The 27,883-nt window shown below is 43.2% G+C and overlaps 1 protein-coding gene across 1 annotated transcript in view; it reads right to left on the minus strand.

Moving 5' to 3' along the window:
• Positions 1-27,883, minus strand: part of neo1a (neogenin 1a) — a 220,978-nt gene that overhangs the window by 10,634 nt on the left and 182,461 nt on the right. Inside the window, exons 11-22 of the mRNA XM_012850873.3 lie at positions 27,572-27,710; positions 25,226-25,275; positions 21,091-21,235; positions 16,274-16,384; positions 15,942-16,136; positions 13,741-13,836; positions 8,548-8,780; positions 5,100-5,238; positions 4,207-4,314; positions 3,458-3,652; positions 1,277-1,309; positions 995-1,063 (exon numbers count right to left, since the gene is read on the minus strand). Coding sequence (XP_012706327.2) covers positions 995-1,063; positions 1,277-1,309; positions 3,458-3,652; positions 4,207-4,314; positions 5,100-5,238; positions 8,548-8,780; positions 13,741-13,836; positions 15,942-16,136; positions 16,274-16,384; positions 21,091-21,235; positions 25,226-25,275; positions 27,572-27,710 — 1,513 coding nt within the window. The remainder of the gene's footprint in view (positions 1-994; positions 1,064-1,276; positions 1,310-3,457; positions 3,653-4,206; positions 4,315-5,099; positions 5,239-8,547; positions 8,781-13,740; positions 13,837-15,941; positions 16,137-16,273; positions 16,385-21,090; positions 21,236-25,225; positions 25,276-27,571; positions 27,711-27,883) is intronic.

Genomic DNA, 27,883 nt, shown 5'->3' on the forward strand with positions numbered 1-27,883 from the left:
ACCTATACCACCGAGCTAACCGTCCCAGATTGATGGGCAGCGACGGCAGTCTCTTGCTGATGTCGTTCCCTTTTGGCTATAGAGGAAAGACACACCTGTATGTTCTGGACAAGCAGGTTGCTAAAAACTTTTATGGAGGAGTTAACGCGCGCCCAGGGCCGGATTATCCATAAGGGCCAGTGGGCCAGTGCCCAGGGGCACCAACCATGGGGGGGCACCACATGACACATGCTTTAAAAATATATTTTTCATAAATTGTTATATTATTTACTTGAAATTGTTGAAAGTCCATGCATTATGCGTTTTGTGAACACTGATGTCACAATAATAATAAATGATAGATAAATCAAGATTTTTTTGATTTCAACGTTTTAAAATGAGATATTTGAATATTGCTCACTGCTCATATGCCTGCCTACATGTAGTTGTGTAAGTTAGTAAACAGTAAATTACATTACAGAAATCCCCTTTATTATGTCTGATGTTTTTGACCGGAGGACAGCACGGGTAAGGGGGGAGGGGGCTTTGAGGTATAGTGCCCAGGGGCACCACATTGTCTTAATACGGGCCTGCGCGCGCCGATAATCAACCAATCAAGTGCACTGGTTTGTAGCGCCTGGCTGCTTTCTCTCTAGTATCCTGGGGCCGCAGAAAGGCTCTACTTTCTTTTACTCCCGACTCCATATGGACAGAAAGCAGATCATTAAAATGCAAGATCTCTAAACAAGAGAAAAAAAAACACTAAACTAGATTTTCTTGTACACCAACTCGGACCCTTGGCAGAGCGATTTCACGTGTAGTGTTTAGATATTTCACAACTGGGCCTGTGAATTCATGTTGGTTTTGCTCTTAAATCCTCCCTTTACACCGTTTACTAAGGATCATACTTCAGGAAACATAACAGGGGTGATAAAACAGGATTTGTAGCATCCAAGTAGTCTTAAAAGCCAACAAGAATCCCTGACTAGTTAGCGGGGTAGGATTAAGGACTTACCAACTGAAGTTCGAGGGCCGTCTGGATTTTGGCTGTTTGGAAGTCCTGGCTTTGGCGGGAGATTTGAAGCTGATTCAAACAGAGGAACAAAAAAATAAATAAATAAATAAGATTCCCAAGGACACCTGGTGAAAATTCACCGGTCTAAAAACTCTACAAGCAGAAACACATTTGGGCAGTCATGCAGTGCAACTTGTCATCAGCCCAGAAGATGGAGATCCTTAGAAAAGAGAGGCAGGTGAGGTGCAGTTGGCAGTGATAAAGTGAGAAGAGGGAGTTTACCTTGGTCGTTAGCCATTTTGTCAGAGGACTCAGCTTAACAGGCCAAAGGAGAGCAGAGAGGAAGAGACAATAAAAAGCAAAACAAAAATGGTTAGCTGAGAAGACCGGCAAGGGACAGAGAGAGAGAGAGAGAGAGAGAGAGAGAGAGAGAGAGAGAGAGAGAGAGAGAGAGAGAGAGAAAGGGTGGACAGATGGGGGACTGTGGGGAGGGAAAGAGGGGCAGAACTAGAGAAACAGAAAACCTGCGCGTAAACCCAACAGCAGCTGAACAGACTGTGCGGCAGACAGAGCCGAGCTGATAAAAGGAGCAAAGCGTCGATACAGAAATGATTAAAACTTCCCACAATAAAGCACCCATTGATTCCCAATACTAAAACGCTTTACAGAAAAATCCAATGGCAACAAAATAAAACAGCCCTGTTAAATAACTGAAATTAAAAACAGAATGAGCTGCGGGTGGCTCCACAACCCAATTCATCCTCAGCGTTTTAATAAAAATCCGTGCCGCAGAGCAGGCCTCCAAGAGCGAGAGAGTCATCTAAAGGCAATAAACAAGAACTTAGTAAAGATTTCCATAACAAGTAAAAGTAAAGAATACACTTAGGCCAGTAAATGATATTTATCTGTTATCTCGCAAAAGGAGGTGTTGTGAGATTAACAGTAAATAAGAAAGCTGACTAAATTAGATTGCTGCTGGAATGAAGGTCAAGTTCTCAGACGGCCTCGGTTGATTTTCACTTTTTAGTAAACAACCCACAAACCTTGCAAAAGTGTTTACAATTGATGAAGTTGTTCACCTTTTTGTGAACCAAAACCATGAATGTATTTTATTGGGATTTTATATGACAAACAAACGTTTTTTTTATATCATCTTTAAAGGTTTTTAAAATATAAGTGTGGATTTTCTTTTAACTCAGCCCCTGAATTGTTCAGACATGTTGAACAGACTGTAAATGTGCAAAGTTGGTGGATACATTCCCCCCCAAATCCTTGCAGCAGAAGTTATTCTAAAACGCATTGACATCAGGAGGTTGAACACCACTGGGTAGTATCTCCAATCTTCTCTAAATTCTTTCCTTCCAGTTTCACAATTACAGGACGCCCAACTACTTGGTCTGTCACTTAACATCCTGATAAAGTACACAGAGGTTTGTGCTTGTAACGTCACAACACGTGAAAAGGTTCAATGACAATGAGAACTGAAGACTAGAGATGCACGATCTTCAGAAAATGCATTACAATCGCAACCTTTTTTGGTAAAAAAAATATATATTTTTTTCCCAGCAGGTGAATAGACCTCTCGTTTTCTGGGGTCTATGTTTGCTATATAACCAAAGTAGAAAGTCATTAACGCTGAATTATCAGTTTTTGTTTATTGCAAGTCGTATGACTACCACAACGTTCAGCAATATTATTGAATGTTTTCCTAAGTTAGTGACGCTTTCCTAGCCTGACGTAGTCATACTCAATTCTAGTCAGAATTTGAGTCTGATACTGCTCCATAGAGCTGTGATTATGGGGCGTGTTTCGAACGAACCAGGAAAAAAATTCCTCTGCACTCAATTGGATAGACCTACAACCAATAAGAGCAACGGAGTGTGTGACGTATGTTAAGCGACGCATTGTTGTTGACAACAGAACTCAACTGTTAGCCTAGCATAAGAAGATGAGCGTTAACGATTTTTGCTGGTGTTGCAAAAAGGATGTAAGGATCCAAGGAGTCCTTCAACACATGAACCTGTGGATATCTTCTAGAACAGACCTAATAGCAGAATCTACACACCTCAACTCTCCAGCGGCAGCCATCGTTGTTGTAAACGAATTCAACCCAAGCGCGCTTTGGTGACGTGGTTGATTACGTTACTGTTGATCATCTGTCCATCATCGTATAAAGCCCGCCCTGACAATTTGATTGGCCCGCCAGATATTGGGCGAGCATACTCGCGCTACTATTGAGCAATGCCAGACCGAACTTCCCGACCTAAAACGTTGTGGGCGGGACTAAGTTCGGAATGGCACCCATGCTACCGCCTTCCTGTATAACCCAAAAAATATATAGTTTCTCCACAAGTAAGACATCTTTTAAATATTTTCTATGTGACAGACAACAACAACATAAAGCCTCCCCGATGTTTCACTTTCAAGTCTGGAAAGATCTCTGGTAGATCTTTGAAAACTTACTCGTGGGAGTTCGGAAATGAACGGCTTCGGACATGGGCCCCATTCCTTTGGAGTTTCTGGCCTGGATCTTGAAGTAGTACGTTGTGTCCAGTGTCAGCTCCTGGATCTGGTGGGTGAGGCGGTTCCCCACCACAGGCTCGATGACCCAGTCGTGGACCACTGCGTTCACGTCTGTGCTGTAGTAGATGATGTAACCTGAAAGGACAAGGCAGGAGGAGTGAGGCGAAACCCGCAGAGACGCACCGTCGTGGGCTCATCAGTTTTAGTTTGCTCTGGTGGACAGCAAACATGAAAAGGAAATAACTGGAAAAATTAGATTTCAAAATAATGCAGAAATGGTGTCTTGTTTCATAGAAGTATGACAGCATAAAAGGTTTGAACTCTTCCCTGTGAAAAAAACATCAACCCAAAAAAACAAAAAATGTTTACACAAACCAATATGAATCTCTCAAAAGAGGCTCTGCGATGCAAAATTAGGCAAATTAAAGTTTTCAATATGCACACAAAGACGATGTTGAAGAAAGTTTGCCTTTTAAATAATCAGCTGTGGAAAATTGGCACCAATTTCAAATCAAACCCCTATTTCAGACAAAAAAAATTATAACACAAGCAAACGATGTGAGCTGAATCTCCGGGACAAACCAACAATCAGGCAAAAAAAGTAAAAAAAAAGTGAATCGGGGATGAAACAGATTTGATCTTTCAAGGGTGCGTTTAAGACGCAACACGACAGGAAGTCTGATACTCACCAGTAATCTTTCCATTGGCTTCAGAGGGAGGCTGCCAGTTGACTATTATGGTGCGAGGTTTGTTCTCCTTGCTCACCACCGTCACGTCTTTTGGGGCGGAGCTAGGGGCTGAGACACAGGAGAGAAGAAAAGAAATGTTTTAGTTTTCACACACAAACCTTGCCCCTGAGATTGTTTGACCTCAGAGCTCAGATGTTTGCTGACTGGTGTGACAAACCCCTGCATGGCTCCCTCTTAAAAAAAACGGTGAGAATTCTTATCAAACGTTCTCCTTTCATCATTTTATCTACCTGCTTTCTTCTCTTGGGGGTTGTAAAGGGTGTTAAAAAGGTCTCAGATCACTCGTTAAACACTAAGGGATTTCTTTGGTTATGGAAATACAGCAGGATTGTTTACTTAGAAATAGCAAGGAGACAAAATGAAAGTTGTGGACTTCCTTCCCTCAGAAGCCAACCATTTAAAATGGCTCCCAATGTTAGTTTTTCGATTCAGAGTACAACACCTGCCTTTCATCCTCGTCACCATGTAAATCACTGTTAATGGAGTTATAGATTTGGTTTAGTATTTAAGTCAAATGCTCTCCAAAGGTGGTCCACTGTTAGTCTGATCCTATTGTTTGGAGTTGTGTGGTCATGGCTGCTTTCCTCTGAGGCTGTCAGGAAGCCTTATCCACAATTGGCAAATTTGCTTCAGGTTCCCTAATTTTAACAGCAGATCTACTCATAAATGACCGGCCATAGGCACTATACAGCGCAGTCACCGCATCATTTCTCCTCCCCTCCCTCAATCTCAATTCAGGCGGCACAACATCCAGCGGCATTCCCGGCCAGCAAGGGGTTTGTTGCTCTCATTTATGCAGGAATATGTGTGTGTAATGTATCTATAGTGTTTACTGGTCTCAAAGGTGGTTCCTTGAGCTGTCATGCTCCACGTGCTGGAGCGTCGGCCCTTGGTCACCATGACGGAGAACTCATACAGCGTGTTGGGCTTCAGACCGGTCACTACGTGGGTCAGGCTGGTGCTGTTGGCCATCTGGAGATGTAAAAGTGCAAAGGTACACACACACACACAAAGAAAGAAACAAGAATTTCGTTAGTAAGATGAATATTTTGTTGAACAAGGAGAGAAAAAGCCCTTCTGTATTATTTGAGAAAAAGTAAATCCCAGTTTACTGAGAGTACGACAAAAGACTGATGCTGATGGTCGCAAAGACACTCCCGACCAAAGCGAAGCAATAATGGATAGCATTAAAATCAGGAGCTTGAAGAACTGCTTGTTTTTTTTTTTCTTAACCTGCAAAGGGAAATGGTTCTCTGGTGACCCATCACTGTAGCAAAGAACAAGTGTGTGAAATGTATGGAAAGCCAAGAGGGTCAAATTAAATGTACTTTGTAGCACCTAATGGGGCCTAATAATCACCAAATACTAAAACAAAGGAAAAACATTGTTTCATTTTGGAATTAAATCTACTTCCTGAATTGATTCATTTGAACGATTACGCACCTACTGGAAACATTACGCTGTAAAGTTTGAACGCATAAAATACTCCGACATGTTAATCATTCCAGGACCGTTTAGTGTAACTTCATTTGGTAAGTCCTAATACATCAACCCTATGCTATGCTTTATATTTGTGACATAAAACAAAAAGTGTTTGTGAGGAATTGTGTTAACATCAGCAAAGTTGTTCAGCAGGACGCCATTTATGACAGCATAACATGCGAGTGTTTTCTGACAGGTTATTGTATTGTTTAGTGCATCTATTCCCCTGTATCTCAGCAAGGTCAGATGAGAAAAAAACTGTTTTTCTGCATAGTGAAGTGCTCTTTAACAGAACCGCAAACACGCTCTCTAAAAGAATTTCAAACATGCGCAAGAAGTCTAGACATAATAAATAGGCTCTCTAACCACAATGTAATACTTCACCATAAAAACACCTAGTGGATATGTTGAAATGCTGACTTATGCAACCCTTTTACTTGCTCTCCATTGAGTTAGATTGTCAAAAAATACAGGAAAAAATAAATAAATAAAGTGGGAGGATCAGGTTTACCACAGAAGCTTGTTGCTACGGCAGTCCTCCGCTGGGGGCTGCCAAACGGAGGGCAGTAGGGTAAAACGGCAAACCACTCCAGTCTTTAGCTGCACGCAGCCAGTTTAAGAGCAGTCACTCCCTCAATAATGCACAAGCCTGTCTGCTTAGACTCGATCTAAGAGAGGCATTAAAGTGGTAGCGCTTCTGTTGTTCGCATCTGTAGAACATCATTCAAACACAAGGATGTACAGGACGGTGCTTCCAGAGTACAGCGTCGCCTTTAATATATTTGATTTCATTAACAGGACAGAAACATAATAGGTCTGAGCTGCTCTTTAATTACTGTCACGCTGCGTGAATCAGACCTCTTAAGAGCATCCACTTAAGAAAAAAAAGACTGAGCTGCCTATTTTAAACGTGCGTTGTTGGTTTGCTTTATAGTACATTTATTTCACAATGTTTTAATGAGACTTTCGCTCTAGTTTTCTCTGAATAACAGTAAATAAATCCTAATCCTCTTCACATTAACGTCAGACGGCAGGAATGCGTCAGCCCCCGTCAGCTGACTCAAGGCTGCCCCTTTCATTGTTGCTAGCTTGCATTCAGCCTTCTGAGCGCATCCCAATAGTTGGCTGTACGGGGGAATGCATCGTGAGATCTGCACCCTCTTTTCCCGCTTCTGTTTGTCTTGTCCTTGTTGAATAATGTATCAGTAAACGCAGCCATTTATCTGAGCTCTGCTTGGTCACCGGTTCAAACGCACGCAGATAAGACAGCCCCAGAGTGGCGATGCTCATCAGGTAAGGATGAGGGATTTGCGGTCTGAATATTTCTCTTAAAGAATTAAAAAGCCCATTTGCACAACGTTGCACAAACTAAAAGAGGCAACTATAAAAACCGACCCACTGCCGTGCTTAGGATGAACACTAGTGGTCCTGCGGTTTCTGTCCGAAAAAAAAAAAAAAAAAAACAATCTTCAAACCGGTTTCAAAATCACAAGAATAATTTAACTCATTTCAAAATCCTTCTGAGATTACAAATGCTCATTAACATCATCCGTGTTCCACCAGAAGGAGGGTGCTGAAGACCCCTGATGAGCATACTGCTTCTGTCCACAATAGTCAAACACGTGGGGTCAAGTGGGAGATCTCTACTGCCATTTAATATATTCAGACAGAGTGCAGCCATTTTCCCAACATCCTTACGTCACGTAGACACATTCCAGCTGTTTGGTGCTAAGGTTGAGGGATTTATTTGCAAAGTCAACGACTTGATACCTCTCTACCAATTGGCATTAACTAATAAACTGACTATCATTTGGACTGAGTTGTACAGTATGTAATTGAATCTGACTCATGGATTGGGTTGGACAGGAATGAAATGGACTGACAAGAACTTAATTAAGACTGAATGGGATTCTATTCATAACGGTTGGTCTTCGATCCGAGCTGCTGCTTTACCGCGAAGGCATTTAATTTTGATTTATTGATTTATTTGTCGCCACATGATAGCTCCGATAGTTCTGCGGCACTGCCAGTAGATGGGCCATCTACACGTCTGTTTATATCTGCTCATCGCGCCCGATGAGGTGGTTATTTTTAGGCTTGAAAGGACCATCCAAACACCGCCTGGATGGACGCCTGGTGCATATATCCTTATTTTATGATGATCAAACGCTCCTGGTCTTTTTTATAGACATATAATGTGGCTATTTACCTTTAAGGATGCCAATAAATGAGGAGGATAACCAGAATCACAGCAATGGGCATTAGCATGTGTTTAGTAGCTTCTAGGGAGACAACATTACATCAATAGTTTATCTGTGAACTCCTAACTTAATATTCAACTATTTGAAGGAAAAGTATTGGTTTTGATGTTTCCGCGTTGCACATAACAAAAACAAAACAAAATCCGTCTCCCGTCTTTATTGCTTCGACGGCTGCACGACAGCAGGTGTCTTCCCTCCGTTACACGCGTCAGCATTAGTTTGCCGCTGAGGTCCAGAGCGGCTGCGATATTACTTGGTTATTACGCCGCCAAGTGATATTGTCTGCACGTAATTACAGCGAGTAGCGTGAGCATGCACAACAAATGAAAGAGAAACACAGGATTCAGAGGAGATCAGCCATCGCCTGATATGTGTCATTGAACGCAAACAATTTTCGCCATTTTGGAGTGAATTAGACTGAAACGTGACATTAAAAACACAAGGAGGTGCTTCATTTTCCTCAGTGAAATTTTTCCATCAAACTAAACCGATTATTCTTAGGTTTCATGAAGCGAGTGCGAAAGCCGGCGTCTCTTACCTTCACTTTGGTGTTGGCGGGGATGTTGGTCTTCCAGCGCACGGTGTAGTGCCGGTTGTCTGTGATCTTCTGGTTCTTGGGCAGCGAGTTGTCGGCCCACGTCACCCTGATGGTGTCGTGGCTCATCACGGAGGCCTGGACGCCCACCGGAGGCATCATGGGGCTGGGATCTGGTGCTGGGGTGTATTGGGTATGGAACAGTTCGTACAAGTCAACATCGGGGTCTATGGGGTCTGCGTGACAGGCAGCGAAGCCCGCATGCATAGCGCGCACACACCCGCGCACACACACACACATTAAAATAGTGACAAAAATTAAAAACACAACGGGAAGCGTGGTGTGGAGGATGAATGAGACAGTGGAGTCAAGACGGGAGCGGTGAAGGGAAGGAGGGTAGGAAAAAAAAACAAGGTTAATGCGTTAAAAATGAAGGTCGGGTGGTGAGGAGTGGGAGGGTGGGGGGGTGTCGGGTTGTAAATGTGCAACAAGGGTTGGGATTGGGAAGGCAGAAGAAAAAGAGAGAAGACACTATTAGAAAAAAAACAGACACTGACCTCTACAACAAGCAAGTCTACAGGACTGGTTGCTGTGTAAAATCTACTCAACAGTGTGTGATGCTAAAGTGACAGCGGCGCTACGGAAAGAGAGGAAGAGATTATCTACTCACGACAAGATAACCGTAAATGGGAAATCAGAGTGAAAGCAGATCCTACATGCAGCCGCTCTTGTCCGTTAAGGACGTATCGACCCGGTCGTTTCAAATAGAGGGAGTTCTGACACATGTTTACATCATCCGGCTTCAAGAAAAACAGCGTCTTTCATGCACAGAGGACGAGCAAGGCGGCAAAAAAAGAGCTTAGGATGTTTCTGGCTGTTTTTGAAGGCCAACTATGGCAACCCACATTATATCCTTAAAAAAAAAAACAACGCGACATGAAAATTGAGGCTTTAAGCACCCAATCGGACAGCGGTGAGGGGAGGAGGATCACGGACGAGTGGTGACTGGGGATTTACGCCCTGCTCTGCAGCTCAAAACCAAAAAGCGAGACGCTCTGCTGAAGAGCGGCTGGAAGACCTTCTCTAATATTTTCCCGTCATTATGCAAACTGTAGCACTCGTCTTTTAAACTGCACTCGAACGCATACTTCAGGTAGAAACCACGGCGTGGCAAGGAAATGTGCAACATTGCGTATTGCCTGAAAGTGGTAACAACAGAAAGTAAAATGGACAAGCCTAACGTGCGGAGCAAATTAGGGAGATTGTGGGAGACTTTCCTGGCTTAGATTAGAGCCGTAAGAAATCACCTTCCCTGATTTAATATGTATGAATCACAGCTCAACTCATTAATCTGCATGGCTCATCCACCATTGTGTCAAGACTGTAAAACACCGTCTTCCTTTCTTTTCTTTTCTTTTCTTTTCTTTTCAAACCACCCACTTTTATGTGTTACGTCTTGGGCCATCTTTTCGTCGCGGCGTACATATCTTTGATGCACGCGGTGAAGCCTTTTGTTTAGTGATCGGTTTGTGCAGTTTGATAACAATAACTCCTTTATCGGTCCACCGATCTGATCGGTCATCTGAGGCGATAAAGGAGGAGGTAGGAGAAGTAAATGTGAGAGATGATCACCTGACAATAAAGGAATTCTTCTTATTACTATTGGGTTTCCTTCGATAAGAGGTTTTCCTGTTCAAGGACGAGAACCTGCTGCTTCAGTCCTAATGCAAAGAGCGACTGGTCTGGTTAAGTGCTTGTCCATAAAAGCCATGGGAACGGGTACGTGTGAACGGCCTCTACCCATCCCATCCCATCCGGCAGAGAGAGAACACGGGTCCGGACGGGGAACAGAGGTCACTAACAGACAGCTCCCGCCAGGTAAATGCTTTGGAGACGGGCTTCTGGTTTCACTGCTCCTGTTTCCGTACTTGGTTTAGTCATGACTGGAGAAAAAGCCTTGCTTGGTCACCCGTGATGACACTCCTCCTTGATCACTCGGTGCTCTTCTACTCTCCGTCTCGCTCCATTTGACAACTCTTTGTGCAGGGATGCCCTTATTATATTCCCAAGATGGAATAGTGTGTGTGTGTGTGTGTGTGAGAGAGAGAGAGCTTTTTGAAAATCCAAGCATTCAATGTGGCTTTAGATGGGCCCAAAGGTTTTGGAATGGCGTTTCTTTGCCCGGCTTTGAAGAACTAGCTTTGCGGTATTTACAGGGAGAACAGGACAGGAGTGACCTGGTGGAGAAAAACGCAACGCTAGGCGCGGGTGAAATAAGACGTCACTTTCTCAGAGCGTTGAGCACAGCTCCTTCCCAGCCCGAGTTCACCAAGTTTTCCTTCACTTTTTTCGAAAGTAAAGTACTATGTAGGTCAGCCCGTCTTTTAAATTCCGATTTGAACAAACTGGCAGGGAGGGAACACCCCCCCGAGGATTCGGCAGAAGACGACGGTGGTGGGCTTTGGTTCTTCTTTTGAGAGGAAACGTTTAGATCTGACGAAGGGGTTGCCAAAGCCACCACAGGGGGTCCGCGTGAGTGCAGAGAGTGCAGGGAGGGAGTTAGGATGAGAGGGAGCTTTTTTAGAGGCAAGTGTGCACTCCTGACAGCGTGCGGGTGCGTGTGCACGCACCGACGCTCGCGCCCCGCTCCTCGCCCCTCCCTCTCAAAGCGTGTTGACGTGACTCATGTCACCAGGCAGCCCGCCCCTCTCGTGTTGCGTGGTGCACGGGTGGTGCAGCAGAGACAAACTGCAGCGATCAAGGCTGAGCAGGAAGGCGGGTACGGACCGCATTCTGGGACACTCCGGGGGAGCATGCGCCGCTCGTCTTCTTGCACTGTCACACAGAGCGTGTGAAGTCAGCCAACATGTGGTTCAACTGGCAGCGTTTTGCACTCTGAAAGATCGTCATCAGACACTATGGGCAGGCACTCGAGCTCTGCCTCTAATTGTTAACGGGGTTAAGATGCGAGGCTCGATGAAGCGCGTTACCTGGCAGGTGGCCAGGTAATTATTATTAACGGGAGGGCTCCTGTTTTTTTTTTTTTTTTTTTGGCTAACAAAGGGGTTTCACTGTGCTGCAAAGACACACCTGAAAGACCAACTCTCACACCCTCTAACAGTAGGTAGTTAAAATCTGTCAAACATGACTAAGACACTTACCCTGCTAAATTCCACTAAATTCTGCCTTCTTTTAGAATTGGTTTAGACGTTAAATTCATCCTAATGCCAATTAAGTTATTAATTAACTACAGCATAGGGCATTTGCTAAAACTTTGTGTTGTGATTATTAGGAATTTTGGACTACAATAATCAAAAAGACAGTTAAACGTCTATGCTCTTAAACTACAGAGCATAGAGCTTCTTAGTTAGATCACCTATCAGCCATGATTGCCCTTTGATCTAATTCTATGCCCTTCCATAGCAGCTCTGGATGTGATCGCCTTGGTAGAGGTGCCTTTGCCCCTCCACCAAGCTTTCTTCCAGGACTTTGCAGTATTTAGCCATCTCCGTCTTCCCATCAACTCTGACCAGCTTCCCTGTTGTTGCTAAGGAATATTACCCCGCAGCATGACGGTGCCACCAACATGTTTCGGCCTGGTCATGGTATGTTCAGGGGGAGGCAGTGTTTTCCATCACACATAATGCTTCACAGGCGGGCTAGAAATGTTCATTTAGAGCACCTTCATCCGTATGTTTGCTGTGCTGCCGACATGGTATGTAGAAACTTTACATGGGGCTCCTTTCTCCTTGTTGTTCTCTCAAAAAAGAGAATTTGTGGAGCGCATGACTATTAGCTGTCCTGTTGTCAGATTATCCTACCCGGGCTGTCGATATCTGCAGCTCCTCCATAGTATATCAATGTTCTGCATTTCTTGGTTTTCCTGAAGCTGCTTGTCCAAATATTCTCTGACAAATCCCTACAGAGCAGCTGCATTTACTGTATACTGTATACACACACACAGGATTTTACATTAGGGGGTATCAAAGTGAAGGGGACCAAATACAAATGTGTGCCACGCTTTCTCTAGATTTAAATTTTCAAATGTATACGGATATTTATTTATTTATTTTTTTACAAAGAAAGTCTTTCCTTCTGCTAGCCAACTTTATTTATAAGCACTTTAAAAACAGCAGAGTTGAACAAAGTGCTGCACAGACGTGTACACTGCAAAAATGGATCTAAAAATAAGTAAAATGTTCTTAAAGTTAGTGCATTTGTCCTTGATTTGAGCAGGTAAATAAGATTATCTGCCAGTGGAATAAGTATTTTGACCCCTAAAATAAGAAAATTAGACATCATGGACTTGAAATAAGATGATGGAGATGAGTTGTTCCTATTTTAAGTGCAAAAAATCTTGTTCCATTGGCAAATCATCTTATTAACCTGCTCAAATCAAGGACCAATGTACTAATTTTAAGAACATTTTACCTACTTTTAGTTCCACTTTTGCAGTGTAGAGCATACATAGACGCATAAAAGATGGTATAGGCGTGCTTCCCAGTAATGCACTACTTTGTGTTGGTCGATTCCAATAAAATATTTTGGAGCTTGGGGCTGTAACGTGATAAAATGGGAAACACTTCAAAGGGAAGGAATACTGTAGCTGGGCGGTGCACGAAAGGGCTTTGTCCAATACGCCAACTTCAAGACGCATTTCTGACCTGCGTCGTACATAAAGAGTCGGATCGTTTTAGAAACAGTAACGCTGTCTTTTCGCCCGATGCAGCTCGCACTCTGAGGCGTACTTCTCTGTGGCATTTTATTTTTTTTGCCAGCATTTGCAAATAATCAGGTCTACTGTAATCAGATAGGTGCAACCTTTGCGGCACGGATCGTTTGATTAAAAAGAGGCTTGGGTGTGCTTGTGGCCGCCATGAAGAGAGTTAATTAAAGCAGCGAGACAGGCTGATGACCCATATTCTGCTTGGTAATTTAGAGTCGAGACACACTGTGTCTGATAATGATGTCAGGTTAGAGAGAGGGCAACGATAAAAAAAAAATATGTCAGCTGATTCCACAGAAGTATTAGCAGCATTTTCTTTTTATTGACTGCGATCAGAAGGAGGCAGCGGATTTGTTATTAGCTCTGAATGCAACTATTAAAATCTCTCTCTCCCTCCGCTGTCTTTCTTTTCACTCCCCGTTAAGAACCGGAGCGTATTTCTGTTTAAACCGCAGATTTGCAGCTCGTACCTGACTGCACTCTGGTGGCTGCGCTCTCGTACACGGGGATCCCTTCCCCCACGTTGTTGAAGGCCTTCAGTGTGATCACATAATGGGAGCCCGAGTCTGTGGGAGGAGAGACAGAGGTCAGTAAAAGAGACAAACTGATGCAGCCAGTCTAATCAAGCCAAACTCCAGAGACGCTCCGCTCATAATTGCAATATTAGCACAACGGATATTTGAGACACACTAGCTCCACTCGCAGTGATTGTGATGAACGCTTTACTTATGCATGCTGGGATGTTTGCCACGCCTGATTTCTACTTTTTTTCCCCACTTGCTTCTGGACACACTCCCGATTCCTCAAGTGCAGCATACCATGGTGGTCAATTAACTCATTAATAAAACCATTGACCAACATAATAGATGAAGCAAGGCACAGCTCTCCGTTCCTATTAAAGAAAATCTGCACGTCCTGCTTTGTGGAAACTTCATTACAGCATTAAATTGATTAATATGGAGAAGGTGCTTCAACAAAAGTAAAAGACGGCATTCATCAGCCATACCAGCGCGTTGTAATTCATTAGAATATAACTAATGAATTTTGAAACTCATATCGTGCAAACTCATTTCCCAAAAGCGTGATATTTTTCAAGTGTGTAATTCAGCTCATTTGGATAATTATGGCATAAAACTCATGAAAAACCCCAGATTCAGTTTCTCAGAAAGTGTAAATATTGGACAAGACCAAAAAATATATATTTTTAGCATATCGTTCACACCCTCCTCACTGAGGGTAAGACAAACAAATGGTCATTGCTAAATAAGCTGGAGGTTCACAGAGCGCTGTATCCAAACACATTGAAGGAAAGCTGAAAGGAAGAAAAAGCTGCACAAGCTAGGGAGAAAAACGCTCATGGGTCAACAGTTCTTTTCTAAATAAAAATACAATTTTACATTTCATTTGCAAAATGAGGTCGTGGTTTAATTGGCAGCGTTTGCACTCTGAAAGATCGTCATCAGACACTATGGGCCGGGACTGGAGCTCTGCCACTAATTGTTAACGGGGTTAAGATGTGAGGCTCAATGAAAGACTGAAAGCACAGAAGTTGCTTGGGTTCCAACGTAAAGTTTCCACAGTCCGCGATGATGTGGGGAGCCATTGATCTGCTGTTGTTGGCCCACTATATTTCATAAAGTTAGAATTAGGCGCAGACGTTTAACAGGACATTTTCAAGCCCCCCCATGCTTCCCTCTGCCGACAATCAGGACCTGTTACCTGCCCAGACCAGTACCAACACCTGGTTTAATCGCCATAGTAGCACTGTGCTCGACTGGCCAGGAATCTCCCCTGACCTAAACCTCACAGGGAATCTAGAGTATTGTCAAGATGCAGACAAAAACCGCACATTAAAGCCATCTGGGCTTCCTCAATACCTTAGCAGAGCCACAGCCTGACCTCCTTCATGGCACGCTGCATGGATGCAGCAATTCATGCAAAAGGAGCCCAGGCCAAGCTTTGAGTGCATTTCCTGTACAGTCCAAGGACAGACTTTTCAGTAGGCTAAAGTTTCTGTATTAACATTGGTAACAGACATTCAAATTTCCCAAGAAGGTGAATTTCTGGTTTCGATTAGCTGTAAGTCATAATCAGCAACATTACAGAAATAACCATCTGAAATCTGACAAGTTAAAATAGTACATACACGAGACATATTTTTGGAACTTAATTATTTAACTTTTTTGTTTTAGTGGAGACGCACCTGTGAAAGCTCTTGCTTAGTTTACCGGAAACGGTGAAACCACCAAAACTGTTTGTTTCATCGGGATATTCTGACCTTTAACGAGTGTCTCCCCTCAGTGTATTTAGTGGCTCAGCAGGAGGTCAGGATCTAATTAACCCCCTCAGTATCCACCATGTAGCGGCAATGAACCGTTTCACAGCATTTAGACGTCTGCGTCTTCAGTCGTTAGCAGCTCAAATGCTGCCTATCGAATCAGACTTGACATGTTTTCCTTTTTAAAGGAACATGCTTGCCGTAAGTATCCACATGCAGCGCAAAGAGGCCATATTGTCTTCTGATTAGTGTTATATGATAGCTCATCAAACCAGATTATGTTTGTCACAAACAGATACACAGCTAACATCTTGGTAGCAACAAAATACAAGCGAGCTAAGCCGTAGAATGCTAAACATGCGGCGCTGTGGGATAAATGTGAACTGTTCATACTGAGGTTCTCGATAGTGTAGTAGCGCTGCTTGTAGTCCACTTTGATGGTCTGAGCGTGGGGACTGCCGATGCCGTAGCTGATGGTGTAGCCACGCACCACGATGTCCTGGTTCTCAGGCGGCGTCCAGCTCACCACGATGCTGTTGACCAGCGGGCGGACGTGCAGCGAGCTGGGTTGGTCCGGCACGCGTGATTCTGCAGGGAGAAAATGCGGTGAAACGTTCAGCGCAGATCTGGAGCTAGTCAGGAGATCAGCAGCAGCAGCAGCAGCAGCAGCGGACAGAGCGGTTCTGGTTTAGTCTGCTTAAGTGGAGAAAAGAAGGACTTGTTACCGTCCAGGTCGCTCTCAAACGTCTCTGCTGGGACCCACTCTGTGGCCGGTCCGGTCCCGTTTACCGTCATGGCTGACACCCGGAAGGAGTACTCTGTTCCTGGCTCCAGACCTAAACAGGCAACCCAGATTCACACATGAGGTTTCACTGACAGGGTGCTGTTTGTTTATGGATTCTTCCGTAGGGTTTGTAGAATATTCTGGACATCTAAGTTGGGCTTTGTTAACGTTTTACAAATAATGAACCGCCACAATTCTGTAGCTTTATTTCGAAGGTAGACAGTTCACTGTTTTTAAAACCAAACTTAGATATGCTCCATTTCAAAAATCGTAAAACTCAGATTTGTCATTTATGAGCTGGATTGTCCCAAAAGAAAGTCAAATTCTTTATGTCAAAGTTTTTAATGTGTGATACATTTACTATATTTTCCAAAAAAAAAAAAAAAAAAAAAAGTCAGCGCTCTCTGTTCAGGCCCAGTTTAGGACCTAGTGGTCCTGTTTAAATCCCTCACCCAGGTCACTGTGAGGACAAAAATACTGTAAAACTATGTAAAAGGATTATCAATTTGAGAAATATTAATTTACCATGTCAAAAATAATTTAATACCTTCATATTTAATGGAAAAACCTATATTGGCATTACAGCCGTCAAACCCTTTTCATAATGGCTAATCAGGTTTCTGCACGTTCCCACTGGTATCGCTGGTATTTTGGTGAGGAAGTCCATGAGATTGGAAGGCCTTGTTGCTATCACGCTGATCTTTAGCTCCCTACACAGATTCTGCATCAAATTCTGACTGGGACACTCCAAAACATCAATAATGCTTCCAGTCAGAAAAAACATGTAGGTACAATTAAAATATGAATAATGTTGAGCCTAACTCAATGGGTTTTTTGTCACTACCTCTAAAACCAAACAAAAAAAACACAAAATAAGTTTTCAAAGACATCTATGTGTTAATATGTATAAGTGAAAAAAAAATCTATATGCTAAGACATTTTTATTTGATGACAACTGAAACAATGATAGTTATATTTTCTTAATACTTATTCACACTTGAAGAATGGTCAAATGCCACCTTTTCTAAACCCTTTAGGGCTGAACAAGTAGCCTGATTTCAGGACAGAACATAAAGTTGCACAGCATTTTGATTTAAATTCTTCTCCATCATAACCCTGATCATTTTATTCATCAAATTAAACCAGTTTACTTAGATAGAACCAACTCACAACACATCATCTCAAGGCACTTTACAGAGTCAATTCACTGAAATCATCCACAGATTGGTCAAAGGTTTTCTACCAAAGGAAACCCAGCAGATGACAGTTATTGATGCCTGCATTGTGTCGTTGACTTTGCAGCAATCCCTCATAAAGAACATGCAGGCGTTATTTCCTCAACACTTGTTTGACAGCACTTCAGTCAATGTTGGGATCATCATGAGCTGCGTGACTTCATTTCATTTTTGATGGAAATGTCCCAGCCACATTGTCAAATAAAGTGTGAGTGTAAACATTGAGTTGGGGGACGGGGCCAGCTACAGCTATTTTTTTTTTTTTTTTTTTTTACATAAAAGTGACTGAGCCCTAAAAATAACATATTCTGAAAGGAACTCCGAATAGGCCGAACTGAAGATGTAAAATCTCATTATCTGAGAACGAGTTTGTTAAAAAAATGAAATGAACGTGTGTTGAACAGCTCATAGACCTTTCGTAACTCGTTTAAAAGGAAGCATAATAGGTTCCATTTAAAAACTACAGAATAAAACCAAAACTAAAAAGAATTGCCAGACAATGGTAAATGGACCCAAGTGCAGGGAATACTCTTTACAGTGCATTCATTTAGAAAATAGTCATAATATGTGTTTAAAAAAAAGAAGAAGGTGTGTCCCATTGCAAGACGTAAATCAATGGAACCATAGTATGAATGGTAACAAAATGAGTTAAACAGCCGGTGCTTCCAGAGAGCATGGAACTACTCTACTTCACGTCGATTCATATTTCATAGCCACATCTCCCACCGAGGAGGCTGCACCACCGCTGGGTGCTGGCTTCAGTATTCGTACATGACGGGGTGGGTGGGGGAGGGTGCCTGCTGACAAATGAGGTGCTTCTGTATTAATTTGCGCTAAAATTTGTCACTGTCATCGTATTGTGCTATTTGTACGCTACTCTCTAATCCTCTAGTCATTTCTCTCTGTACTCGCTGTTCTACTCACTCACTCCCCCCATCGAGGGTGTCTTCTAAAGACCGCCTCACCATCTAATGCCTCCGAGGCTACAACGCATCCTTCTTAAAGCTTCTAAACCAACAAACACCCCTCTGTTTTCACCCCCAGGAACGATCTCCAAAATCAACTTTTAAGTGTAAATTCTCTTTGATGCGGCGCGCAGCGTGAGGCCGGGCCACTTGAAAGTTGCTGAGACAACATCTAATATTAATCAGCACCGCTGCGCGCCTCTTGCTGGTGGTATCGTGCAGGCTGTGGTTGGTATCGGCGTGTAATCCTGACATAGCAAGGCTTGTAACTTTAAGTCAAAGTATTTAGATGAAACTCAAGACGTACAACTCGGCTGACTGCGTACATCAGCGCAGGTTTTTCATGAATTTTGATTTTTTTTTTTGATACTGCAGCCCATCAGAGGCAGCAGACAGATGAGTTCAGCTGTGAGAAACTAGATTCTGATAGCGTGAACGTTTTGATAACGAAGCAATCCAGAGCAAAACACTCTGGGAACAGGAACAAATATAATCCACCTGGATTAGAATTGGGTTATATTATATAATTTATATCATATCATGCTTTAACAATATTTGTCCCTGAAAGAAGGACAAACTGGAAACTATCCTGGGGATTTAGATGACAAACTGCAAGGCATCAACAGTTTCAAGTCAAGGGCAAAAATCACTCATTCCTTTCCAACTGTTCAAAGCTTTAAAGACAAGCGTGAATACAAACCAGGACAAAGTCCATGTCCGTTATATACACAAGATAGCTTGTATATTCACACTGCAATGTTTAGTGACGCAGCAGCTGTTTGTGGAAGAACTACAAAAGGGGGAAAAAAAAAAAAAAAACTTCCACGGACCGAGCGAGTCTTTGTGAATTTACTTTGGGTTCATTTAAACAGGTTTGTATGTTTGGATTCATTTGATTGAAACAACAATAATCATTTGTCTTTACTATCAGCCTGTGACGCTTTACAGTTATTTCATAGAATGAGCTAAGAGGCAGTTTACACACAGGCCACTGGGTTTCCAGTGCATCAATAGTCAAAGTTTGCGCAGGGAAAAAGCCAAAGAGGACTAACAAATGTACCAGAGGGTGAGTGTGAGCTGAAATTTGTTGAAAACCTCCATCTTTCATCACAATACATGTATCCAATGGGGGGAGAAAATAAATAAAGAAATAGTATCGCAATCTTTATTTTCTTCTTTACTTTGCAAGTTAATCATATTCTGTGAACTTTTTTAGTCGCCTGCATTGTGTCATTGACTTTGCAGCAATTCCTCATGCCAGGCATGCATGCAGCAACAGTGTGTGTGTATATATATATATATATATATATATATATATATATATATATATATATATATATATATATATATATATATATATATATATATTTGACAGGACACAGAGCCCTAGTTCTCTAAGTGAAATAGGAGAGACCTGGAAACACAGAGTGCCTGGACTTTAAGCTAGATAGAATAGAATAGAATATTTTATTTGTCACTGCAGCAAAATTTCTCTCTGACCTTTCTGGTTCACATTACACATAATGAAGGCAAAAACTGACAAACACACTAATGAACAAGGGTTACTTTTTTGTTTTGTTTAGCGTTCAGGAAAGTCACACATAACAGGTAATGAGGTAGTTATGGTGCTTATTGAACAATGATAATTTCAGGCTTTGTTTACAGATATGTGCATTTAGATATTCAAAGATAATAGTGTGCAGTAGGCAGTAACATTATGGTGATTGTAACGTATGACGGGCTAGTAACAGTGGGGTGATTTTAAAGCGTTGGACTGCAGTCTCCTATCAGGGGGACGATTGTCCTCACAGCTCTTGGAAAGAAGAAGCTGTTTCTAAGTTTATTTGTTTTGGGGTAGATGAGACTCAGATTGAGCTTTTCTACAAAGGAAAACTTCAGTTGTGTGTAGCTTGAATAAAAGGACGAATAGATGAAAAAACAAAAACAAAAAAAGCTGTGTACAGTACAGTGAAGGATCAATAATACGGTGGACCGAGTTTCCAGTAAACTAAAAATGGGTCACCACTGACTCTTGCAGCAAAATACTAATCCAGAATGTATTGTACACGGTACCGGTTCCCCAGACACAAAATGGACCATCTTCTATCACTATTTTGGACCATGAACCTAAATCCTATAGACAGCCTGTAGGCTGAGCTGAAGAGAAGAAGGCATAAGAGAAGACCCAGAACTCTGGACAATGTGGGGAAAAAAAGTTGCGCAAAGAGGCACACTTAAAAGGAAAGTCTCATCTTATTAGAAAACTCGGGTTATACAAAGTATTGACAGCAGAGCTACCAAAATCTGTAGTACTGGTGATTTTGTAGAAATTGTTCTTTAACACGTGATAAGTTTCTCATGGAATAAATTTAATTTACTTGTAATTTTTTACAATAAATAATAAAAAGATACATTTACTTTAAGGCTTTTTAAAGGGTGTCAGTATTGGTGGAGGGTTCTGTATCTAGCCTTTAAGAATCCAGTTAGTGTCTCTCTAACCTAACAGCACCGTTGCAACACCTGGACCATCATCAGTGAAGAAAAGGCAGAAAGGTTACCATCGATGAGCTTGTAAAGCTCGGTCCCTGCAGTGGTCACAGCCGACTCGCTCCTCCGGGGGACTTTCCGGTAACGTATCTTGTAGCCGGTGATTTCCCCGTTCTGGCCACTGAGCGGAGGGGGCTGCCACCGAACCACGATGCTCTGAAAAAAACAGGAGCAGGGGAATGAATCAAATGAAAGCAAAAAACATCTTATTTTTGCAAGTTTGAAGCCCCCAGCTACTAAAACGTGGACCCGTAGTTTAGCAGGAAGTGTGACACATTCACACGAACGCTGGGGGGGGGGAGGCCTTTGTATTGATGCAGCTCCACAGGTTCTCTCCTCTGCACCTCCCTGCCTCCTGACAGGGGTGCAAACAGCCGGGCCTCACATAAACAAACACCCCTCTGAGCGCGAGTGTCAACTGATGCATTACGAGCGCAATAAACATGAATAATAGAAGCAGGAGCCCTGGTGGGCGAGGTGTGCACCGGGTTTGAGGCTGCACAGCTACTGAGGCAGAGATGAATTCGGGGCCTTTTGTTGGCAGGCTGCTGCGCTGTTTCTGCGGGATGAAGGCATCTGAGTTTCACTGTGTGTGTTTAAAGAGATAGATGGGGGGGTGGCTCAGCATGTGAGAGCTGTTAATTAACACTTTCTCACTGTCACGCCGATGCACAAAAAGCCCGAGTACATGCACAAGCTCCTCCCCCGCCGAGCCGAGGGAACTGCACAAATTAAAATCGGGTTAAGTGTGTTCAATTATTTCCATTTTTTTTTTTCTTATTACACTGTGGGCCACCGAAATGGGATGTGTGTTGCCTTCCTTTCATCTTTTCCCAGATCGTGAAAACACGTTTAATTGACTTTGCGAACTCACACGGGTGGGAAAGACGCGAACGGCAGATGACAAAGAAAACGGGGCAAAGAATACAAACACGTTATTTTCACTTTGCCCCACAGGTGACAGGAGAGGTGCTGCTTGACAGTCACACGGTGAACTTTCAAGTATGCACTTACATTCAGTTGTTCACATTCTGTCACATTTACAGCCTCTAGAGTATTTTACAATATAAAATCACACCAACACAAAGCAAATATGCAGTAGCAGTAAATAATTCAATTCAATTTTATTTACATGGCGCCTATTCCCAACAGGTGTCATCAAGGCACTTTACAAAGCCAATTCAATCAAATCACCCAGACAGATCAGTCAGAAGGTTTTCTATGCAAGGAAACCCAGCAGGTTGCATCGTAGTCATAGACCAGCAGCATTTATTCCTCCTGAAGAAGCGTAGAGCCACGGTGGACAGTCGTCTGCATCATCGATGGATTTGCAGCAATCCCTCATACTGAGCATGCATGAAGCGACAGTGGAGAGGAAAACTCTCCATTAACGGGAAGAAACCTCAAGCAAAACCAGGCTCAGTGTGAACGGTCATCTGCCACAACCGACTGGTGGTTAAAGAAGACAGAGCAGGGACACAAAAAGAGCACAGCAGCACTGAACCAGGAGTACTTTCTATGTTAGAGAAAAGTAAAAAGTTAGTGGCAGTACTAGCACCTTTAGTAGCTTCATCTAGCAGAGAAACAACGCTAAGCAGATAAGCTCTGAGCCAGTTTATCAACTCTACAGGATAAAAGAGAGCACACACAGTTAGTCTGAGTTAAAGCTCAGCCAGTAGCTGACCAGGGTTAACCACTGGAAGACCGGCCGATTGTTTCACCTATAGAAGGACAGGAAGTAGTAGGAGAAGAGAAGACAGAAGCACTGATCCAGGAATGCGTCCTATGTTAGAGAGACTAAAGATGGGCGATGGCATCGCGGCAAAACAGATCGTCAGGCCAGATGGGCCTACTATGAAGAGAGAGAGGGGAAAAAAAATCCATTTGTAATTTTGTTTCAGTATAAAGGGGGAGGTTCTGTGGAAGACTCAGAGTTTTTTTGGGAAACATTAGTCAACAAGCAGCTTCCTGAGGACCCAGGAACCCAGCAGGCGGGTCAGAGAGAAAGTTTAAAGCAGAGTTAGGTTTTAAAACAACATCCCATACAAGGATCGTCTCATTCAGAGCTGTTCAATCCGTCATCTGAACATGACAAGAGTATGACGCAACTGCGAAGCTTTCAAAAACATGGCCAGGCAGCTAAATTAAGAGGCCGGGGAGGCAAAGCATCAATCTGGGAAGCAGCTCATGTAGGAAAATCTGTTGACAGGAGAACTATTAGTCTTTCCCTGCACAAATCCAGCCTTGACGGGGGAAAAAAGGAAGTCATTGTTGAAGGAAAGCCGTAAGAAGTCCTGTTTGCAGTTTTGACACGAGCCATGGAGGGCAGTGGTCAGCATATTTTAGACGCTCCCAAGGTGCCACACAGCTTATGTGATTGAATGAGTGATTAGCAGCTCAGCCGAAGGTGACGGCATGCTGAGGACGGCTAGTGCGATCATCTGAATGAACCCCTCCACTCAGAGACATACAGTTTTCATGGAAAAAAAACAACGATTTTCAGAATGACAAATCTGATCCGACGACAAACGTAAAGAACTTCAAGGGGTAGGAACACAGTGACCTGTAATAATAATAATAATAATAATAATAATAATAATCTTTATTTGTCATTGCAACTTTGAACATTTCAATAATGTGTCCTCTACATCTGAGCCATCCTTTAGGGAGCAGTGTTGTGCCACTGTGCGGCGCCCGGGGTGCATTCTGGAGCCGAGGGTCTTGGCAGAGGGACCCCCCCTAGTGGCAGTCTGTGGCATTCGAACGGGGGAACTTGCAAGCGCCCTGCTCTGATCGCTCTCTCTCACCAGACCCCCATTTGTTTCTCTCGTTCCATTTTGCCGAACAGCTAACTGCATAGTCCTCTTTTTTTTAATTGCCCCAGCATTATTTTCTTAATGGCAACAATTAACTGCGGACTCAACAAAGAAAACAAGAATAAAATAATAATTAAAGCTCATTTAAAAAAAATGGCCTTTTGCTGGGTCTTAATTATCCATTCACAAAAACAATTCCCTCGAGTGCGTCCTCGTTTCACTCTTGAAGTTAGTACGAGGGTGTTTCTCACCAAAATACCCAGCCGTGCATGCCTCACCAGGGGTGGTCAGTTCGCGCTCAAGCTGGGTGGCTGTGATAGGATTGTCTGTCAGTTTTTTTCCCCCCCTCTCATTCGGGCTTTGCATCGACCGGCGAGGGGCTAAGAGCGCCGGCTGCTGCTTCAGAAGTCAATCCACGCACCCTGAGGTTTTGCCCATCGTTCTTTCTTTTCTTTTTTTTTTTTTTACAGCGGCTTTCTTCTCGGGCTCGCTGTCTCACACGTCAGGAGTGAGAAACGTCTTTTGTAAAATTTAATCCATCACCCTTATGGAGATATACAATAAATAGGCCCACAGCTCTCTGTTTGAAGATCAAATGGCTAAAACGGCGGGAGGCCGAGGCCTGCTTCTCGTTTTAATAGCAGCCTCGGCGAGCCAGAAGCCAGCCGCCACCTCTGCAAGCCGTGTCCAATCAAGAGCCTCATACAACAACTACAGTACGCTTCAGCGTAATACGGCAAATTCAACAACCCGGCTCGCAAAGAGTGCAAGGAACCCCCCGCACTAAATTAGGAATGAAGAAATAAATCCATTAACAAGGCTAACAATTGGACATTTTATGTTAAATGTGTCTCATTAGGGGAAAATGTGAAGGCTCTCTCAGATAATTGCCGCCAAAGCTGCTCCTGTATCAATATATATCTGAGCTGTATGCCTCTAAGCCTGGTTCCGTGTAGTCAGAGTGATACAGGATAAAACCTTCTGACAGGCAAATCTCCTGTCGACGGAACGATCGATGAGGGTTCGTGCTCTATCTTACCCGGCTGAGGCTACAAGCCTCTGATGCAGCTAATCGCGCGGCGTAAAAAGGGCGCCGCGGCCTGCAGGCTACAGATCCACTCAGCTGTTTGGGTCCGCTCGCCGTGCACGAGTCAGACGGGGAGGGGTTTGGTGAGACGCACGGCGCACAAACAACTAGCTCGATTGGATTTGTGTGTGTTGAAGGGTTGCTTGTTTCCATTGTGCCTTTTGAAGTCTTTGCGAGGGAAACGAAACCCGTCGCATATTATTCAGCCTGTCATATTATTCTGACGGATGGACCACGTCTTACCTTTGAGTTCTGGACCTCCAGGGTGAGATTTTGAGGAGGGGCGCTTGGAACTGAGGAGAAAATAAACATAAGAAATAAAAGTTTAAACCATGCATTTAAAAAAAAAAGATTTAAAAGGTTTGACAGCCACTATTACAGGTTGACTTTTAAAAAAATTGTTTTTAGACTGGTCAGTAGATAAAACAACACATTTGTTCAAATCTCTCTGTACTCCAGATCACTTTTATTCATCAGTTTCCTGAACCTGATGTCTTGTTGAATCTGGTTGAGGTCTAGACATTAACTGGGGCAAAGCAACAGTTTGATTCCCAGTTCAGACCGAGCTTCAGCTGTCACAAACGTGATTCCTGAACATGTTGATGTACAGAGCAGCGACTCGATGACTTAAAGGGGACATAACATGCAAAATCCACTTTTTCAGCCCTTAAATACCTTTTGCCGTGTGCTTGGGGCCTCTGGAAGTACTGAAAGGTTCAATTACAAAGTGTTGGTTATATATCTTTACATTCTTTTTGGGTCATATTTTTCAAGCTGTTCAGATTTTTCTGTTTTCTGTAATGTTTTCTGCGTCTAAATAAGGCAATAGGCGTCCCACCATTTTTCTGCCATGCTTAGTTAGGAAGAAAGCCATAGCCATCAGTGGACAACTTGGCTGCGTTAACCCACACAAGTCACTCCTACGGCCCCCGTTATCAGAACCTTGTCAAAGTGCCTGGTGAAACTTTATGTTTCCTGGGAATGTACCCTCATCAGTGGGGAAAGTCCTCCTCGTTTGCACGAAGTACTTCTAGGATCAATGCTTCAGTAATTTTTGCCAGTAATGAAGAGGGATTTGCCCAGAGACTTCATCCGATCGAAGGCTCAGTTCCTTCCTGGTATAGAAACGAAGGACATAGCAAAGCGACAAGCTGCTGATAACTCTGAAACTTCAACAGACCTTATTTTATATTATAGCGCTTGCTGTGTGCTCACTTGTGGGTTCTTGAGCACACAACCCTAGTGCCTATTTCGAGTAGCATCATGATATATCCGGCATTGTTTTCTCTTGTTCTGGGTCAGACTCTGACTCGAACACATATGGCTGATCCATGGCTGCATGGAAATGTCTTCCTCTGACTTTTTTTTTAATAAATTTGTGAGTAAAAAGTTTGTCTTGCGCCAGATAATACTATTTCTGCCATTCAACTAAATAAAAAGGGGGTGAAAGGGGTGGAGTGGAACGCTGTGGGAGACGGGGGGGGGGGGGGGGGGGGGGGGTGCGCAAAGTGCAGATCAAAACGACATGAAAAAGACGCGGTTGCAAAATGGGTCTCTTGAGCTTCACTGACAAAGAATTCAGACCAAAACATTGGAGTTCCACTTCATATAGACCACATCTGAATATGAAAAGGAGGGGTTTAAAAGCATGATATTTGCCCTTTAAAAGGCGCCCGGAACCTGTGGCCTCAGCAAAAGCCAAACTCGTCACCCCTCCAACACGTACCAGACAGCTGGTTGATGATATGCTGCGTTTGGCTTTCTCTAAACAAGCTGATGTCTGTTATGATCAAAGATCTCTCTACTTTGGCCTCTTCTGTATAAAGGATACAGTGGGAGAAGTCTTACATAGATGCAGGCTTGTAAACCAATTCTCTTAGCAGAGCGGTTTTCTACTGAAACCCTTATTAACCAAGCCATATTAACCCAAACCCTGAAATGTAATATTTAACATATTAACTGAACCCTTTGCCGTCTCTGATGTAGCCCTTGGGTATTTAGGAGTCCCTCTGAGCATTGCCTCAGTCTTATTTTAGGGTGAAGGATGAACTTCAAACTGTTAAGAAACTGCCTGATTAACAACTCCTAGACACGTGGTCGGCAGCGATTGCTTCTGTTTTCTCACTTAGGCAAAATATCAAAGACCATCAAACGTTGGAAACACTTGCATTTATAAAAGGTGATCACACATGGTGTTTAAACGCACAGCTTTTCCATTTTGGCTGATCTTTGTTTAATAAATAATGGGTCCACCAGAAATGCATTAAAGCTAGAAACTAATCCCATTCTTCTATCTACATTAAGCATGGCACGTTGAGATTTATGTTGCTCTCTCCAAACTTGCAAACACAGGCCAAAACCATCGATTGGCTCAACAACCCTTTGATCGGTGTCTGGGTGTGCTAATGTTGAAGGAAAGCGACTCTCATTTTTCCGGCTCACTTCACAAGTATTAAATACCAACCCACTGAACCAGTCCTTATTTTCCCCCGTCTAGCCAAACATATTTAGTCTTAAACACTCACAACAAACATTAGGAGACGTTGAAATCAAAATGCGGCTGCGTCAAAGTCGAAGCGATGAACTGACCGTCGGAAAGCGTCCGAACAATGACGTCCTCCGTGGAGACCCCCGGGCCGTGCTTGTTGTTGGCAACGACGCGGAAGCTGTACTCCGTGTTCTTCTTCAGTCCAGCCAGGGTGTACGACTGACCGTCTATGTCAACATCCTGAAACAAGACATGTAAGGGACAAAACTGGAGCAAAATCCATCAAGCATGCAGCGAAGGAGCTGTATTCATCCTACCCACGGAAATACAAACTACCGGACAGCATCCTGACTTTAAACGCAACACAAACATGCTGCAAACAAGACGGTTCTAGCAGCTACAGATGCCTGTGT

Source organism: Fundulus heteroclitus, chromosome 4 (genome assembly GCF_011125445.2).
Source record: "Fundulus heteroclitus isolate FHET01 chromosome 4, MU-UCD_Fhet_4.1, whole genome shotgun sequence".
Lineage (NCBI taxonomy): Eukaryota > Metazoa > Chordata > Actinopteri > Cyprinodontiformes > Fundulidae > Fundulus > Fundulus heteroclitus.